The sequence below is a fragment of the Trichoderma citrinoviride genome (assembly GCF_003025115.1).
Source record: "Trichoderma citrinoviride strain TUCIM 6016 unplaced genomic scaffold BBK36scaffold_3, whole genome shotgun sequence".
Lineage (NCBI taxonomy): Eukaryota > Fungi > Ascomycota > Sordariomycetes > Hypocreales > Hypocreaceae > Trichoderma > Trichoderma citrinoviride.
Genome location: NW_020194711.1, coordinates 2,581,936 through 2,599,708, shown reverse-complemented (window position 1 = coordinate 2,599,708; position 17,773 = coordinate 2,581,936). Strand labels below are relative to the sequence as shown.

At 55.7% G+C, this 17,773-nt stretch overlaps 3 protein-coding genes across 3 annotated transcripts; 1 reads left to right on the top strand and 2 right to left on the bottom strand.

The window, feature by feature from the left end:
* Positions 1–300: 300 nt before the first annotated feature.
* On the bottom strand, positions 301–3,396 carry BBK36DRAFT_2536 (hypothetical protein; the record flags this gene model as incomplete). The annotated part of the gene is made up of 1 exon (XM_024897994.1): positions 301–3,396. One exon carries the CDS (start codon positions 3,394–3,396, stop codon positions 301–303), a length of 3,096 nt encoding a protein of 1,031 aa, XP_024752486.1.
* Positions 3,397–5,539: 2,143 nt separating this feature from the next.
* Positions 5,540–6,513, top strand: BBK36DRAFT_1193408 (hypothetical protein; the record flags this gene model as incomplete). The annotated part of the gene is made up of 3 exons (XM_024896813.1): positions 5,540–5,613; positions 5,678–5,788; positions 6,159–6,513. Coding segments are annotated over 3 exons (522 nt in total), but the record flags the coding sequence as incomplete, so codon positions are not given.
* A 5,049-nt stretch (positions 6,514–11,562) lies between these two features.
* On the bottom strand, positions 11,563–17,302 carry BBK36DRAFT_1134693 (hypothetical protein). The gene is given in 6 exon segments (XM_024892391.1): positions 11,563–11,715; positions 11,728–11,772; positions 11,876–12,305; positions 12,378–14,783; positions 14,838–15,877; positions 16,165–17,302. 4 exon segments carry the CDS (start codon positions 16,823–16,825, stop codon positions 11,919–11,921), a joined length of 4,494 nt encoding a protein of 1,497 aa, XP_024752484.1. The 5' UTR covers positions 16,826–17,302; the 3' UTR covers positions 11,563–11,715; positions 11,728–11,772; positions 11,876–11,918.
* Between the last annotated feature and the right edge of the window lie 471 nt (positions 17,303–17,773).

Below are 17,773 nucleotides of genomic sequence, written 5' to 3'. Positions count from 1 at the left end.
ATATATACCCACGCGCAAGTTGACAGGGTGAAAAGAAAAGAACATGTTGCATGAAAATGTCAGAGAAAGGGGGATTAGAAACAAATTCGAAAGCGCCCATGTCATGTCCGCTACGGTACAGCCGTTATAGTATTACAATGTTGGTATCGGCAGAAGTGTCTTTGTCGTTCTTTTCCCTTTGCCCCAGGAAGCTCAATAGGGCGTGACACCTAGAAAGTGGCAAAATGAGGAGCGTAATGTGCGCAAGTCACGCCTCAAAGAAGAAAAGAGGAAAGGCAGTAGAGGGCGAGTGTGTGGTCCTCAGATGAGGCCGCCCGGAAGTCCACCCTGAGGCATTGGCGGCCTCATGCCGTTGCTGGGAGGAGGAACGTTTCTCGATCTCAGGCTGGTGCCTTCGCTTGTGGCCTTGCGCAGCTTCTGCCGGCGCTGGGCCAGAGTATCGTCATCCGACTCATCTTGACCGGGGAAGCCCCCGGGAACTCGCGGCGATGGCATGCCGCCATCCTCGCTGCCCCGGCCCAGGGTCTTGCGCCGGGGGTTGATCGGTGGCAGTGGAGGGGCTGCTGCATTCGACAACAGGTTCGGCGTCGACGCCGTCGCTCCGAGCAGGCTGCCGTTTCTGGACCTCGTGCCCATGCCAACGGGAGAGGCCATCGGGGAGGGCTGTCCCGCCTCGTAGGGAGGGCGCTGTCGAGCACTGGGAGGGCCGTGTCTCATACCCGGGGCGCTTCTGGCACTGCCTGGTGGACTAACTGGCATATACTGGTCGTCGTACGCATTCGACCCGTTCCTTAGCCGCATCGGTCGAAGCGGAGGGGGGCCTGTGTTGCTCGTTTCCGATCCGCTCCTCTCTCGCTCAGAAGGAGCTCGCGAGCCTGCTCGTGAGGTTGCGCGAGAACCACTTCCATGCCGAGACTCGTCACGTGCCTTTCTGTTAAACATGGCTGGTGGAGGGCCGCCGGCATCGTGCGACGCCAACCGTGCGCTCAGCGGAGGTCGTTCCGAGGGTCTTTGCGTTGTATCCACATCCTTCATCTTCTGGAGCTCGAGACGTGCTTGGCGGAATGCCTTGAGGCCGACGGGGACGTTGTCCTCTTTGTCCGTCGAAACGCCCCTGTCTGATGGTCGCTCTCGGGCCTGCGTTGATCGCCCTCGGCGCGAGTCATCTGCGGCCTCCGTGGATCCTCTCCGAGATGGCGGGAGACTTCCGTTGGAAGACATGACCATCTTCATGGACCTCGGCTGGCTCTGGTCGCGAGCGTGGCGGTCAAACAGAGAGGTGTGGCTAGATTTGGACTTTAGAATGCCCAAGGCATTCGTTCGAGGAGGGGGGACGTCCTTGGGACTATCCAAGGCGGACGGGGTCATCGGAGACGGCCTGTCCATCTCGGCATCCACCATCGAACCCAGCTTCTCGCGGACGCGTCGAGCGCCATCGGCAAGGTGACGGGCGAATGCATCCTCCTCCTCCCTCTCTACCTCGTCGTTGGAAGCCCTGGGGCGGGAAGGTGACCGGGACATCGGGGGCCGTCCATGGGTGGCCGATTGTGCCGAGCCGGGACTGCGGTCATGATCCAAGCCCAGACCGCTCTGTGCCCGAGTCGGCTCCGACTCCTCTGCCGGCATGCCATAGACCGAGGAGGCGTTGCTGTCGCTACGCAGATGAGCCCGCACCATACCACTCAAGCCGGTATTTGGCCCCAGAGTTGGAGAGTCCTGCGGGGCGGCAGGCACAGGACTGGGCGCGGCCGAAAGGTTGCCAGATGGGCCTCGGGGACCGAGCGAGAGGGGGGCAGGGATGGCAGACCCCTTGAAGGCTGGATGATCGCCATCGTTGGGCCTTTCCACTGACAGGCTTGGGTTTGGCGATTTAATGGTATTCGGGGCTCCGTTCAGCATGGACGAATCATCGTCGCTGTCATCGAAAAAGGAAGGGGGGTCCTCCGGGGCCACTGCTTTGGCTGTCGCAGGCTCGGCCTTGTTTTGCTGCATCGCTGACGATGACTTGATATCTGAAGTGGCGGAGACGCTGGATTCCATGGAGCGGTGGCGGTTCACCGGCGTTTCTCGTCCCTGCTGAAGCTGTAGCTGCCGCTGCGCATAGGTGGAGTCATCGTACTTCTCAGCTGGCCTCTCGAAAACGCCCATGGCCGTGGCTTTGCCTCTGTCGTTGGGCTGGATAGCAAGCATCGGATGATCTTCTGGCTCGCTCATAGGGGGGCTGATGGGCGCGGCCCCAAAGTTTGACTTGGAGACCCCAGCGGCCGGGAACTTGGAACTGGTCTCAGAAGGAGAAGCGGATGCAGAATTGGTGGCCGAGGGAGTGAACGACCGCAGGTTGGGGGCACTAGCCTTTGCCAGGATCGGCCGTCGCTCCAGGATGCGATCGCCAAAGGCACTGGCAGTTGGCGAGGCCCCATCAGGCATCGCAGATGCAAAGGGGCGTCCCTTGGACAGATGATCCATCCTGGACATGGCTGACGACTGCTGGTCTTGAAGGTCGCGGCTTAGGCCCTGCTCATAGAGACGTCGTGTCCGAAGGACGCTCCGCTCCGCAGAAGACGACGAGGTCGACGACGTGAACTGGGAATCCCGGACGGACGTTGCGCCTTGAGAGGTAACCGACGTCGCAGTAGAGTAGCGAGCGGCAACCGACGAAACCGTTGAGCTTGTCTCTCGTCGCCGACTGGTCTCAGACCGGGACTCTGACAGCAGTTCCGACTGGGAGTCCTGCGGCGGCTCCAAGTGTGAGTCTGACTGAGACTCGAGGTCTGCCGCCTCGTTGGAAGAGGAATCGCCTCCTTCGGCCATCTGCCTTTCTTTCTCTGCCAACCGCCATTTCTGGAAGGCAGACATGCCCACATCATCCTCGAGTAGCGTCCGGCTGGACATGGGGCCGTCCTTTCCCGCGCCAGAGCCGTTCGCCGGGAGCCTGTAGACTTTTTGCCGGCCGCCAAAGAGAGTGTTTCCGTCCACAGGCTTTGCCCGGTTCATGACGCTTCCGGAGTCGTCAATGTTGAAGGGTTCCAGACGGGAGATGGAGGGCGACCTAATCGACTCCACCTCGGCTATGTCTTGTAGCCCTCCAAGATTCCAGTTTGATTGTCCGCGGGGGAAGAGTACGCTGTCATCGCTTGCCTTGCCCACCTTGGTGGTAGGGTCGTCTTGCTCGCGCAGCATTGAAAACCGAGCCGAGAGACCAGTCATCAGCAAGCTAGTTCTGAAGTCGTCCGTGGAGGGCAGGGCACTGCTGATGTCGAGTTCGGGCTTGGTCTCTTCGCTTTGGCCTTTCTTTTTGCCAAACATTCGAAAGGGGCTGGAGGACTCGGACTCCATCGACGGACGGGCACTTTCGGCCTCATCCTTGCCCTTCTTCTTATTTCGGAATACGTTCATCTTGGTCGCTCAAAAACTGGCAGTAGCGCTTAAAAGTGAGTGTGTGAGGCCGAGAGAATCGGATGTCGTGTCATGAATTCGCCCACTGCGTCTCGTGGATGTCGCGTGCTAATCTGAACTTCCAGGAGAGACGTCAGATATCAAGCCCAAAGGCAAAGCATAGTATATGTGGTGAATATGAGGATGAGGGTGTCGGCGCAGCGGCTCGGAGATGACCAAATCAGGGTTGATCTTCTACCTCTTGCAGCAGGTTGCGCTACTCTTCTGATTTTCTTTTGCTCCTTTTCTCGTTCCTTTTTGTGTCTCGATATGTCGCAGGTTGCCCTCACTTCAAAGGCGAACACGTTGGGTGTTAAAAAAAGACCAGTGTTGACGTACCAGGAAAGAAGTACCAACGGAAGAATGAGACGCCAAGCCTCGTAACGAGAAGGCAAAAGAGAGAAACGAAGAAATAGAAGAAAGAATTGCGAATCCGATTGCCGGAGAGACTGAGAGAGGCCCCCAGGCGCTGTCAAATGCAGGCTGCCTTTTCGATAGGTGCAGCGTGACTTGGCGCTGTGCGTGACGCTCGACGGGTACCTGCAGGACAGCCTCGCAGCAAAATGCGTACCTGGAAATGGCCCTTGGCTGTGTTGCGCGTTGGTCGTCAATGGCGCTGCAGGGGAGCAGCAGCTCGGACTCGCCACGCAAAAGGGGGTTTTGGGCGTAAGCGTCGTGAGACCAGGAAGCGGAACACGATAAGGAGTGTCGGGTATCACAGAGCCGCGCAGGAGAGCATGCTTCGGGGCGGCAGCTGTCGACAAGTCGCAGTCGAGTCGTCGATTGCAAACGCGGCGATGGCGGACGGTATCTTGGTAGCTGATCAAGCTGCTGGGCGGAATGAGCGTGGGCGCGGTGGGCGGACGGAGGAGCGGGAAACCAACGACTTCGCCTGCTGGACAAGAGAAGAAGGGGAAAAAAGAAGTCGCTGGCAAGAGCCGTGAGCGGATGAAGAGGAGAAAAAAAAGAGTGGAGAGAAGCGTGCCAGCCCGGCAAGGGTAGAAGAAATTGGGATCAGGATGCTGGCGATGACAAGAAGGGGCTTGAGCTCGGCGGCAGCTGGCGATGGCCTCGAGTCCAGCTCTCTATCCGCCGTGCTAGAGCGTAGCTTGCCTAGCACCTCTCGTGCCTGGGCGGCGGGCCACTAACCACAGGCCGCGAGCCACTAACTTCAGAGCCTGGCAGGCCTGGCAGCCACTCAACGGCCTAGCGCCCAGTACTAGGGACAGGCGGCCACGGCAGGGGGGTTTGCGGGCTGTGGACCGGCTGGGGACAGGGGCCGACCAGACTTTTGTCTCTGGTCAATTCTGGGTTTTCTGTTGATATGCTGATCCCTTGTTGCTGCTGTTGTTATGTCCGGACTCGCGGGTTATGATGATGGAAGATCAAGAAGAATGTATGCAAAAGCTTGTACGCTTCCCTTCCGTCCAAGTACAGCGAGCGCCTGATTGGTGGAGAGGGTTCTGGGACGTTGGTCAACCAGCTGCGTGTCTTAGACAGCCGGCTTTCCCCTGATTCACCGACATGGACAAACGTGATGCAACGTGAAACTCTGGCTCAGGCGCTGCTTTTTTCTCCGTCTCAACTTGCGATGAAAGTTTCTTTATATTATAGTACTACTATGTACTCTATAGCACTCATCTTACCTTATTCTGTATCTCGTGGTCAGACTTGAAAACTCTCAGAGATTAACTTTCCAGGGATCGAGGACGGGTGCAAACGTCTGCGTCTCAGCTTGGTCTAGCGCTGCCCGCCTCCCACACAGCACGGCTCGACAGTCCTGCCTCTCGTACTGCTAATTTATACGACCAATCTCTCCCTTGCATCGCGTTATTGCCTGTTTACACTTCATCTGCCGTCACCATGGAACCCCGTCAATCCTTGATCATTCACCACAGACGCTGTTACAGCGGGCAAGACGAAACTCAAACATAAAGTATATCGCGGCCTACCTTGTCATCTGATGGGCGATTCGAGCCCCAATCACAGCTTAGCCGACCGAAGTGATGGCATGGTAGCGGTCGGTTCAATTGGTGATGCGCCCGTTCCACAGCATGCATGCAAGCGATATTCGTCACCACTCAGCAACAGGAACGCCCGGACGCCTCTGTCGCCACGAGAACTTCTGTCGCAGCTCCGCATTCACAGCCGACATGCACCTGCAGAAGGGCCGGTCCGGTAGGCATGTAGTGGCAAATGCTCGGAAAATGCTCCCTCTGCGGCTGTAAGCGACGTGCCCCAGATACGCCCGCCTATCGTACGAAGTGGCACATCAGTTGCTTCATCCAACAGAAAGCACGGAATGGCATTGGTCTCCTAGAGCGGCCTATAGCATGCGAGAATGTGCAAGGAGGTGAGTAGTCTGAATGGGGGCTCACCACCACTCAACACTTGGATAAGGTACTTACACGGAGGATGCCGTACTGCCAACTAATAAGCACTTGTAGATCAGGAGACTGGGAAAAAGCAATGTTATCTGAACAGCAGCTGAGATGGACACCTCTTTTCCATTTCTCGACCTCGACGCTCGCCGGCCAAATACCTGACAGGTCAAAAACAAGATGCCGACTCCAATGGGGGCGCATTGGCACTGGCAATCGCAGCCAGAACTGCACCAGTATCACCACCGCTCCAGTTGTGGCCATCCTCACACTCTTGTGATTCGCCAGCACTTCTTTTTTTTTGCGGCTGAGAACGATGCCACGCTTTGCATAGCTATCCAGCCTCTCCGCCAGTTCCTTCAAGCCGGTCGTACGTGTACCTGGACGACCGCACGCTGCCCAACCGCTTGCCGCCCAGCATCTCCACCCGGGCCATAGCGCCTACATTGCATCTGAGCTCCATCGCCCATGCAGCAGCGCTTCAGATAGAAGGGAAGATTCTCCGCGTGTCGACGTTGTTCGTCCGAAAAAGCCGACTGGCAAAGCAATACCTCGGGATATGCAGGACACGTCGAAACACTGCGTTAAAAGGGGGTGCCGTGGCCGTTTGCTGGCGCGAGCCTCAACAGGACTCGACAGCACAGGTGTCATCAATTCTCACATGATCGACACAAGCTAATCAATCGCTCCCGTCGAAGTAACCGACCTTGACGCCAACGGCTTGTTCGTGTCAATGCCGACCTACAATAACCATGTTGGTACATGGAACATTGAGAGGAACGCCGAGCCAAGGCCTCGCTTTGCATATCGTTATATGCCAAGTGCGTGAATTCTCCCCGTCCTGTCCTGAGACATGATGCGTCCTCCATAGTTGTACGAAGCCTCAGCGCTCGTAATCGGGATGGCATTTCATCTTTGCTTTTTTTCCCCTGCCGACCCACCCACCACATGCCAAATTTTATCCTGATGCCCAAGATAGACGAACCGGCGATCAATTCGGCCCGCTGGTTTCGTCTCCAGGCTAGGAAGAACGTGGCCATGGCGATGGCATCGCCAAGGGAAGGCTCGCCAACGGTTGGGCTCGCCGGGCGAGTCATATTGGTATTTCCTCACGGTATTCTTCTTGTACTGCTTTGATTGGTGACCAGCAAGCCGCGCCACGGAGCTCTCGGAAACTGTTACCACTCATCTCCCAACGCTACCAAAGCGGCAGGGCAGATTGACAGCTTGCTAAAGCACGATTAGCCTCAAGTTCAAACTTATTTAGACCTGGCAAATGAAGCTGACAGTTCCTATTATGGGGGTCAGTAAAAGCTCTAGCATGTACCTATTACTACTGGATACTATAGTAGGTGTCTCTCACCCGGCATTCTTACGGAGAGCGAATCTTTGGCGGAGACTCCAAGGGCGCAGGCGTGGGTCATGGAATCATTTGACGTTCCATTGCGTCCGTTCTTTAGCAGTCCCCTATTGCGAATTCAGGGCTGGGAGTCGGTTTGGATCTTGTCAGGAATCCCGAAGAGGCCCACGAGAGCCGGGGGTTATGAGGACCGTGACCAGATGTGTGCAAATGTGTGCGAAGTATGTACTTCGTACGGCATACTACTACTACCAGGTTCAGTCCGAGGCTAATTTCCCCCACAAACGTGATCCATCAAGGCGACGACAACCTGACCAGTAGCACGGGCGCCATGACCGCTGCCCTGACGGACCCCATCGCACACGTTGAGGCGTGGGATTGCAAGGGACGGAGACTATACATATCGTATCATCACGACTCGCAGCAGCTCCAACGGACAGTCTGCCAGTGGTTCCCTTGATGGGCTGCAGTTTCCCTAAGAAATCCGTTTTGAAACGGGTAAGGCACATCGGATCCTGCAGCCTTGTACCTTTAAGCGGAGGGGAAAAGGGAAATAAAGAAAAGAAAGGAAAACGTTGAAATTAAACGGAAAGGTGACAATCTCACACCCACCCACGAACGCGGTTTCCCAGAGAGCAGCCCCGCTTCTGAAATCTCCCCTGACCGACGCTACGGCGCCGCTCCCCATTTCAGCGGACCAATCAATGACCTGTTCCTGACGCTTAGCCAAATCTGGGATTCCTCCCCCCTGACAAGCTGTTCAGGGGAGGAGCGTTGGGGACGGACGGCAGGGGTGTGACTAATAGCAGCCAGCCAATCACGAGAACGCAGTGGCCGGAGGACTTGACAGCCGCGCCAAAATCCGAAACACGCAGAGCGGTCCCGGACGACTTGCTGTTTCTTCATCTCACCAGATGCTGTGACTTGGGGCTGGAGCATCATGTCATGGCACGCCTGATTGGCTGCTCTTGTTCATGTTCACGGGAAGGAGATGAGCGGCAGTCGATTCTTTTTCCTGGCTCCAAGGAAGTAACTCCGTCGTTACTAACCCAAGGTACCTTACCCATGATAGCTGGAAGGTACCGTCTCTACAGGCCTACCTATGACGACGCCATCGTCAACGGGACGGAAGTCGCCTGTTCCCACCATTCAGCCATCCGATCTGATACGAGCATCAAGCAACGGCAAGGCCACGCCGACAAAACTCACCGCCATCCTGCTGAACAGCGACAGCGACAACGATCAATGGAAAGGCCATGTGTTTTCTCGGAGCCTTTCAGCGCTAGTCTCCGGCGTGGGAGCCCAGAGCCAGGGCATCGCGGTGGCCCCCCCGTGAGCCCCAATTCCACGGAAATGGTCGACTGGCAAGGCTAGCCCGGCAAAGCCACGTTGGCCGCGCTTCCACGCTGACCCGTGCGCCGCGGGTGCCATGCTCGGGGGGCAGGGCATGCTGGCCAGTTGGGCTGACTCTTGGGCATGCATCATGGCCTCGTTCAAGTGCTTGTATGGCCTTGTGAGCGTGTCTCTTACCCGAGCGAGCTGCGCTAGTGTGCTGTATGTACGGAATGCTACCGAACACGGCGCTTGCTGCAAGCAAGGCGCGACGCTGAAGCAGCGACGCAGAGCTGGAGTTTCCTTGAGTCTTCTACCAAGTACAGACGAGGAATACGAGCGGAGATGGCGATCAGCCTCCACCGTGATCAACATACCGAGGATTCAAGGTAGTACGTACAAGACTTGCTCCGAATTAATGGGCAGCGCCGCGTGCCTCCCAAGATTTACCGCCGATATAGGTAGTATTTTCTCATCTCCGGTTTATAGGGTTCCATCCGGCTCGGCTGAGATTCCCGCGGTCGGCAACACGTCAGTTTTTGGATATGCATGGCGCCCAACCTGCATCCGCGGCTAGATGTGATAGGGGAAGCAATACGACGTACGGACAGGCGCTCAAGACTAGAATCGCATATGGAACATATGTCGAGAGTCCAGCAACGCAGGCCACATCAGCTGCTAATTCGCCGATGCTGGCACGACGGGGGTCAAAGTAGCGCGTGCTGGCAGCTGACAGTGCTACTCATACGTGTGCCTTCAGGCAAGTATAATCTTTTGGAATTCGAGAAGCACACCGTTGCTGCGGTTCTCGTCGATTTGAGACGGTTTTCCGTCTTCTCTTGCCGGTGCTGATGGGCGGCATTGGACTAATTTGGACTCCAGGATCTAAATTATTAGTCCGATCGACGATTGATGGGGCCTCATTCATTCTACTTCTCTCGGCCGGCGCAAACGAAAAGAACGCTACTGTCGATGCGTCCGCGTGGGTACTGCTACCGCTGAGGAGCATAAGCTCCGCGTTTCTTCATGGAAGAAGACGACGAGAGAACGGGTATGGTTTCGCTCACTCCTCCTTTGATATTGGGTCCTGTCGTCATCAATGCATCGTATCCCGATACGACAAAGCACGGGGCAGTAGTCTGTTACTGGACAACAACTTGACAAGCGGAGTTTTGATCTCTACTATATTGCGTCCCGGATACGAAGTACGGAGTAATAGTCCCTGATATACACACTTACCGGCAGAAACCCGTTACAGACAAACAAGTACTCATGACAGTTACTCCTTTTAATCTCACCTACCTCTCATCAAGGGAGCCAAGGCGGGAAGCCATCCCCCGTCGTAGCCACGATCTCGGTTTGAGACTACAAGCTCACGATTGAGCAGACTTTTCGAACCAAGATCATTTCGAACGGGCACTTGCATGCTAGACAACCACACATAGTCATTCTTCACGCCATGCAGCTGTCGATTGAGTATGACGGGACACAATTTGCAGAAGACGGAGATTACCTGTAGAAACAGCTGGCTGAGAAGAGTCCAGAAGCCGTTGTCTGCACCAAAAGTGCCGCAAGCTGGCTCGCGCGTCTGTTGCAGCGCAATGAACACCATGATACCACTGAGGAGGCTCCAGAGCAGGAGCATCACGATCAGAGTTTCCTGGCGAAAGACAAGGCGCTTGGCGGATGCCCAGGCTGGTGGCCCGATGATGCTGCCGTTACATGGAGATGCAATGTGACGCAGTCAGGGCAAAGTTGTGGACGTTCTCTTGCTTCTTCAGCCCTGATAGGCTTTTGATAGCCGTACGTTCTCGCTGTCGAACATGCGGTGATGCATGAAGCCCCTGCTAGATTGCTTTCATATCAGACGCTGCTGGCATCATCTGATACGACTGGAGGAACTTGTGAGCGGGAGAAATCTCTACGCAACTACTCTTATCTTTGGCTGCGGCAGATGAGGTCTTTGTACATTGCAGCCGCCGCCAATACCCCATAGTCGTACAGTTTCCCGTCTGTCTACGACCCCAAGCCGCATGTGCTACGAGCGGCTATTGCAGGGAAAGTCGATGATTAACCTTCCTCCTCGCATTTCAGGATATCGGATGCCGTTTGCCTCAGCAAGTTGATCACATGACGCGTTCGCCATTGGACGTCTTCCCGTGGCCATGGCACCTTAGTGGATGGCCGGAACATCATGCCTTCACTAAGTCATATTGGACGATGCCCATTCCTGCAGTGACTCGGGTGTCTCCTTTGCCTCCCCCTCCTTCAGCGCCACGGACGGCCCATAACGCGGCGTACTCGTGTACTGCTTGTTCTCCAGAGTTCGCCGGGTTCACCAGTATCGTATCGCGATGCTTGGGCTCATGTCGTTCTTTCGGCTTGGTGTCGTGAGGCTGGGGCATGTCAACTGACTTGCCGCCAACGATGTCGGTTTTCTACTAAGTGTGAAGTCTTTGACCTGGAAAAGAGGGCCCTTGTGCTGGGGTGGGTATATATATATATACTTGGATTCTGTGAGTCGAGTCGCTTTCCTGATGGTGTTTCGTGCACATGATGTTGCTGGCTTTTCATGCGCGCATGGAACATGACAAACCACAGCCTGTTGGCAGAGTGAGTAGGCAAGAACTTCATGTTCAGAAGCAGCACATGACGGTGGTTCGTAGATTGAAGTTGAGATGGCGGAATAAGGGTACCTTGATAAAATTCCAGAATATGATGCATGCATCCACTATCCCGAGCAACCTTCATCCATCATTACCCCTTTCCAAACTCGACACACATTCGAGCGTCAGACAAAAGAGGTATCACCATTCAAAAAGATAAAACAAATAGTAACGCAATACAATGCAAGCACTCCTATGCAAGCCGCTCCGAAATGTCTATTAGCCGCCATGGGAAAAGGACAGTGGTCCCAAAGGCTTTCTCCCCCCTTTCACAGACAAAGAGTCCGAGTAGTTAAGTAGGCAAAGTAAGTAATATAAAATGTAAGGTAAAGTACGGTTAGATGCCATCTATAGGTTAAAAATCAAGAAATAAGTGCAAAACAGCGCAGCAGCAGGTATATGTGCATGTGCGAGACCGCCCCATTCAAACGTTGCATAAACATCATGCCAAGCCATTGAATAAACAGATAATAAGAACCCGCGTTTCTCCATGAACGCTTTTCAACCGAATTCTCTTCTAGAATCGTCGTAAATCAATCAACATCTCTCTTCACATCTTCCGCACATATTCAATAACTCCGTCTGTATATGGTATCTAAACCCGACACAAGTGATATCAGATAAAATAAGGTGAGTAGTATGATGGCGTATTCTTTCTTTTTTCCGAGAGGGGGGTGATGGGTGTTAAGGGATTTTTCTTTTTTTTTTTTTTCTTTTTTGCTTTCGGTTTCCGAAAAGAAGGAATTAGGCCTTCTTGGGCTTCTTGGCATTCTTGAGCTGCTTCTTGGGCACACGAGCCAGCCAGTAGACAAAGAGTGCGGCGGCAATGTTGAAAGCAATGTACACCCAAATCAGGCCAAAGTTCCTCCATCGCTCAGAGTAGTGGCTGCCGACAGTAGCCAAGTAGGTGTTGGTCTCTGAGATGCTGCAGTAAACGCACTCGGTCGTCGAGTCGGGGTTGGTGAGGTTGCCGTGGGTGATGTCGATAAAGGCCTTGAGGTAGTCGCCGCAAGTCTGGTTGGCAGGGGGCTCTATCCTGACAAACTCGTTGTCGGCACAGTACACCTTTGTGTTTGCGACAGCGACCGATAACATGCCGTTGACCAGATAACTAAAGGGTGAAACTCGGTACTGAAAGAGGAGAGAGTTAGCAAAGGCCACTGCTTGCCCAAATACACAGGTGGTTTCGAGGGCGTGACTTACCATGAAGATCCAGAAGCGAGGGAGAGAGTCCGAAGTGGCGAGAACACCACAGAAGATCAGGCAGAGCGTGAACATCAAGTTGGCAATGTTTCCACCAGCCTCGGCCGTTTCGAAACCAGCAATGATAAAGGTCGAAAAGGTGCCGCTGAAGAGAAGGAAGGCGAGGATGAAGAGGAACATGAGAGCACCGCGCTCGGAGACTTGGCCAGTCGGCTCGGCGTTGCGGTAGAGACCGACAGGGTAGTACCAGCAAAAGTACATAATCACCGCCATCAAGCTGTTCCAAGGCAGCTCGACAATGATCTGAGACAGCATGAACACCTTCCACGAATAGACCTTGGAAGGCCGCTCGCGCACCTCGTACAGAGACCGCTGAATGACAAACTGGGGCATAGACTGCTGGACAAGCTGGCCAAAGATGGTGAAGAGCTGGAAGATGGCAAACATCTGGTTCTGGAGACCCTGCTGAGTGTTTGGCGCCTTGTAGAAGATGAAACCGATGAAGAGAGCAACCAGAGTGCAGAGGGCGGTCTTGGAGTAGATGTAAATGGGCGATCGCCAGTACTGCTGGAAAACACGGTGCAGGTTCTCCTTCAGCTGGACGGAGAAGGGCGCGGCAAACTCGTTGTAGCTGGTAGGGTCATTTTCAACATTGGTTTCGACCTGAGACCTCTCCTGCTTGATGTTCTCGAGCTCGGCCTGCACAGCCTTGTACTCTTCGCTCTCGCGCCAGGTCTGGAACCAGTCAACGTCGGTGTGGGAGCCGGGTGCGGCGCCAATAACCTCGAGCATCCACTCGGCAGGGTTGGCCTCGGGCGGGCAAGGATGTCCTCCGTGCTTCTCGAAGTAGCTGGTCAGCGTCTTGGAGTTCTCGCCAATGTCGCCAAAGTAAACAGTCTTGCCACCCTTGGCCAGGAAGAGCAGGCGGTCGAAGCGCTGGAAGAGCATAGCAGAGGGCTGGTGGATAGTGCAAAGAACGGCTTGGCCGGCCTTGGTCAGCTTCTCCAGAAGATCCAAGATGGCCCAAGAGGTTTGGGAGTCGAGACCAGAAGTGGGTTCGTCAACGAAGAGCAACAGGGGGGGCTTGGCGGCAAGCTCGACACCGATGGTAAGACGCTTGCGCTGCTCGACATTGAGACCCTCACCGGGGACACCAACAACGGCGTCGGCGTACTCTTGCATATCCAGGAGCTTGATGACCTCGTTCACGTAAGCGAGCTTTTCCTCCCTGGGGACGTGAGCCGGTTGGCGAAGAAGGGCGCTGAAGTTGAGAGCTTCTCGAACAGTGGTGGTTTGCAGGTGCAGATCTTGCTGTTGGACATAACCCGTCTTGCGCTGGAAGGAAGCGTCACGAGGCCTTCCGTCGACAAGCATTTCACCAGTAATGACACCCATAGACGTGCGATCGGCCAAGCAGTCCAGCAAAGTTGTCTTTCCAGCACCGGAGACACCCATCAGGGCAGTCAGAGTACCTGGCTTAACCCAACCGTCAACGTGATCCAGAATGCGGCGAGTTTCGTTCTTAATCTTGACATCGTAGCAAACATCATGCCACTGAAAGACCGAGGTCTGCTGCTGGAGAACGCCTTCCTTGGTTCGCTCAGAGGTCAGGACGGGGCCGATGTTGGCCATTGCAGCTTCAGGATCGTGCGACTTCTTCTCGGCATGGGCAACGGCGGCAAGCTTGTGGCGACGTTGATACATCAGGACTTCTCCCTTTGACTTCTTCTCGGAGACGAGCTCGGCAGCAACCATGTAGGTGGCGAGGAAGAAAACGGTGAAGGCAATGACAATACCCCAGTTGCGCCAGCGGTTCTCCCACTCGTAGCCAAAGGCAGACTTGACGTAGGCATCGCCATTGACATTGGGCTGACCGGGAACGGAGCCGACAGAGCTGCAGACCTGGTGTGCGGAGCTGACATTGGCATACTGAGGAATGTCCTTGGAAGGAATGAAGTCGACGCATTTGAATTCCCGGTTGTGGAACTCATTGACCATGAGCGCCTCGAAGGCGTAGCTGAGGGGATCAATGTAACCAATCCATCGGCACCATCCCAGCATATACCGGGTGGGCAAGACGAATCCAGTGAAGATGACCAGGGAAAGAATCAACAAGGCAGCGGGGACCAGAGCCTGGAACAGGGTTCGGGTGGCAGAGGCAATCGTTCGGAAAATCATGGACATGACCAAGACGTTGGAGAAGGAGATGAGCAGGAAGAAGAAGAAGGGGCCTGGTTCTCTTCGCAGGTTGGTCATGAAGTAGAGCGTGAGGTTGAAGATGATTGCATTGACAACCTTGTAGGGCAGGTCAACAAGCATGGAGGCAATGGCTTCAGCCGAAGGATGGTACAAGGCATATCGAGCGTGTTTTTCCACAATGGGACGTTGCGCGTACAGGGTCAGAATCTAGCTCAAGTGTCAGTTAATCAGAAGCAGAAGACAAGGGGTGGAGGGTCATACCTCGAGGGCACTGGCGAAAGCGTTCATCAAGCAAGCAAAGAAAAGCAAACTACCACGCTGGAAGAAGCTGGAGGCATCCGACCCAAGGTTGTAAAAGACACTGCCGATGATGAGAGCCATGACGAAGTTACCGATAAGAGAACCGATGGAAATGCTGGGATCTCCGGTCAAGCGCTTCCATCCACGCCAGAGACAGAGCTGAATCTGCTGGGTATAGGACATGGTGTAGGGCGACTTGACGCGCTGGCCCTTGGCTTGCTGAGCCGCACGTGAGGCACGGAAGGCTTCGGCATCGGGGCCGTTGATGGGGTGGGCCACCTTGTACTCTTCGATCTCGGCCTGCAGAGCCTTGTAGTGAGCGCTGTTCTTCCATGCCGCGGCGAACTCATCCGGGGTGCGTGGTGCCTTGCCTTCGAAGCCGGGACGGACGATGCGCTCGAGGGAGGAGGTCATGGAAGTGAGGAAATCGGGGGTGGTCTGACGGGGAGGGCACTCAAAGCCAAGGTCGATAAAATACTGCTTGGCCTCGTCGGCTCGGCCAAAGAAGATCTGGCGACCCTCGTAGAGGACAACGGCCTTGTCAAAGACGTCGTATGCGGACTGGGGCGCCTGGTAGATGGAAACGCAGGCGGTGCTGTTGAACAGCTCCGTCTGCAACCGCAGGGTCCTGCAGAACTCGATGGCGTTGGCCGAGTCGAGACCTCGGGTCGAGTTGTCCCAGCATTGCAGGGGCGCGCCAGACAAGGCAGCCTCGGAGATGGTCACACGCTTACGCTCACCACCCGAAACTCCTCGAATGTACTCGTTACCCACTCGAGTGTTGACGGTGTGGGAAATACCAAACATGGCCATGACGACATCACGCAAATGGGCGGCGAAGGCGTTCCTGCTGAGGCCCTGGGGAAGCTGACGAGGCTGTCTGGCTCGGGCCGCGAACGTGAGGGTGTCACCAACGCTCAGCTGGGGAAAGTGAACATCCACCTCGGCGGTGTAGATGGCCTCACCGCGGTGGTGGCTGTGCATCTCCTTGGACGAGATACCTGTGCACATCGAGTTAGCATTACTGGACGGAACGGCATTGTACGCCAAATCGCAGGATCTGACTGTAAGCGGCGGCGTATCTCCTAACGGCTGTGGCACCACGACGCGACAACGGTGGGCCAAGATGGGATGAGAAGTCTATTTGACGTCTTACTGCCAACTTCAAGCCTCTCATCCGCCATCAAACGGGAGGTTTAGCTCCCGTTGTCTGTCCACAGCAAGCCTCTCCCCGCATACCCACCCAAACTCTTTGAACGAGCAAAAGAAGGGGGACATGGTTATTTACCTTGGTAGTTGAAGTAGGTGTCGTCATCGACGTAGATGCCGTTCATCTCACCGGCAATCGTCTTGAGGAATGTCGAACAACCTGAGCCCGGAGGTCCAAGCACGATCAACATCTCTCCCTTGTTAACGACGCCGTCGAACTGGCGCAGAATGTCAATGCGCTGCTTGCTGGAGGAGATCAAGCTCTTGGCCCAACCAGCGAGAGAGATCCAGACGTTGGCGACATCCTTCTGGAAGTCGGTGGACTCGCCAAATCCAAAGACGTTGAGATTCTGGAAGCAGACGCCAGCGGAGCGGAACGAGCCGCCGTCCTGCTGAACGAGCTCGACGATGGCCTTGGCCCACTCCTTGCCGCTGAAGTTGGGCGAGGCAGGGTTGAGGGGTGAATTTGGGCCGGCGAGGAAGGGGTTCTCGACGCCCGAGGCCCGTGAGTATGAGCGGGCCAGGGCCTCCACCACCGACGTCCTCCGCTGCATCTCCTTGGTGTGGTCTACCGAGGCGTCTTCGTCGCCATCCGCCTCCAGCGTCCGCGAAGGAGAATCCTTCTCGTTGAGGGTTTCAGCAGCGTCATCGCGAACGGGCGTCTTGGGCGCTGTGCTGATGTCGGTGATGGAGCCTTGCTCTCTGGTGGTGAGGTCCGAGTCGCTATGGGACGTTGCCATGGCTGCGGTGCCCTGAAGCCGGCGCAGTGTCAAGGCGTCGATGCGGTCTCAGCCGCTGCTGCACTGGCTCGGGAGAAGCCTCGCTAGCGATGTCGAAGGCGCTCGGTGCCGTGCCGTCGATCTTGTGTCCCGGCCGCGATTGGCTTGTCTCGCAAGGGGGGGTCTCGCTTGAGGCCGACTGGGGTCGCTGAAGAAGAGAAAAAGAAAGGAAGGGGAAACGAGAGAGCTGTTGGTAGAAAAGCCACCAAAGCAGCAGCCAGACAAAGGCCTCCTTATGAAGCGGCGGATTACAAGATGGAAAGGAAGGGAAAAGGAGGCGATCCAGACACCGATGGCGACAAGAGGCGGGAGGGATGAAGAGACGAGGGGAGCGGACGCAGGAAAAGAGGCTCTAGCTTCCTTTTGTTGGTCGTCGAGGATCTTGAAGTCTCCAGAAGGACTCGGGCCACGCCTGGCGGAAACGGGGGGGCGTGTGAAGAATCTTTGTACTTGTACCTGCACTTGTGGCGGCCAGGTCACGATTCTTCGCAGTTCTGGTGCAGCCCGACCCGGGAGGGCCACCGATTCTTGGCGCCATTCGTGCGCCAGCCGCCATGGTGCCTGGCGGAGAGGGTGCCTGAGCCTGTACATAATGCTGTGCCGGTACACGTACCTGTACCCGGACATAGAGCTCGTACTTTGTCCGTAGCGCGTCCGCAGCAACTCCACCGGCTGAGGGTCCCTGAGCAGAGAGGCCAGGCCTTAATTACACCTCCAGTTCACCGCACGCACGCCGTGACGGAGTTGGCAGTTCCTGGGCGTCCAAGTATCCAATACAGGCACACGACCTTCTGCAAAGTCCACTGGGGGCTGGAGGCTGGAGGCTGGAGGCTACAGCAGGCGGACCGTCCCTCCTCAGCGGCCTTTTCCACGCGTTGTCTTGTCTCAGCGTCTGGCGCCGTCTCAGAC

What these genes read in the sequence shown, in the direction of transcription:
- BBK36DRAFT_1134693 (XM_024892391.1), bottom strand. Translation starts at nt 16,825, where the DNA reads ATGGCAACGTCCCATAGCGACTCGGACCTCACCACCAGAGAGCAAGGC. An exon ending in CACCTACTTCAACTACCAAG is followed by an intron (nt 15,878 to 16,164) that starts GTAAATAACCAT and finishes CGATGTGCACAG; the next exon opens with GTATCTCGTCCAAGGAGATG. An exon ending in CTCGCTTCTGGATCTTCATG is followed by an intron (nt 12,306 to 12,377) that starts GTAAGTCACGCC and finishes CTCCTCTTTCAG; the next exon opens with TACCGAGTTTCACCCTTTAG.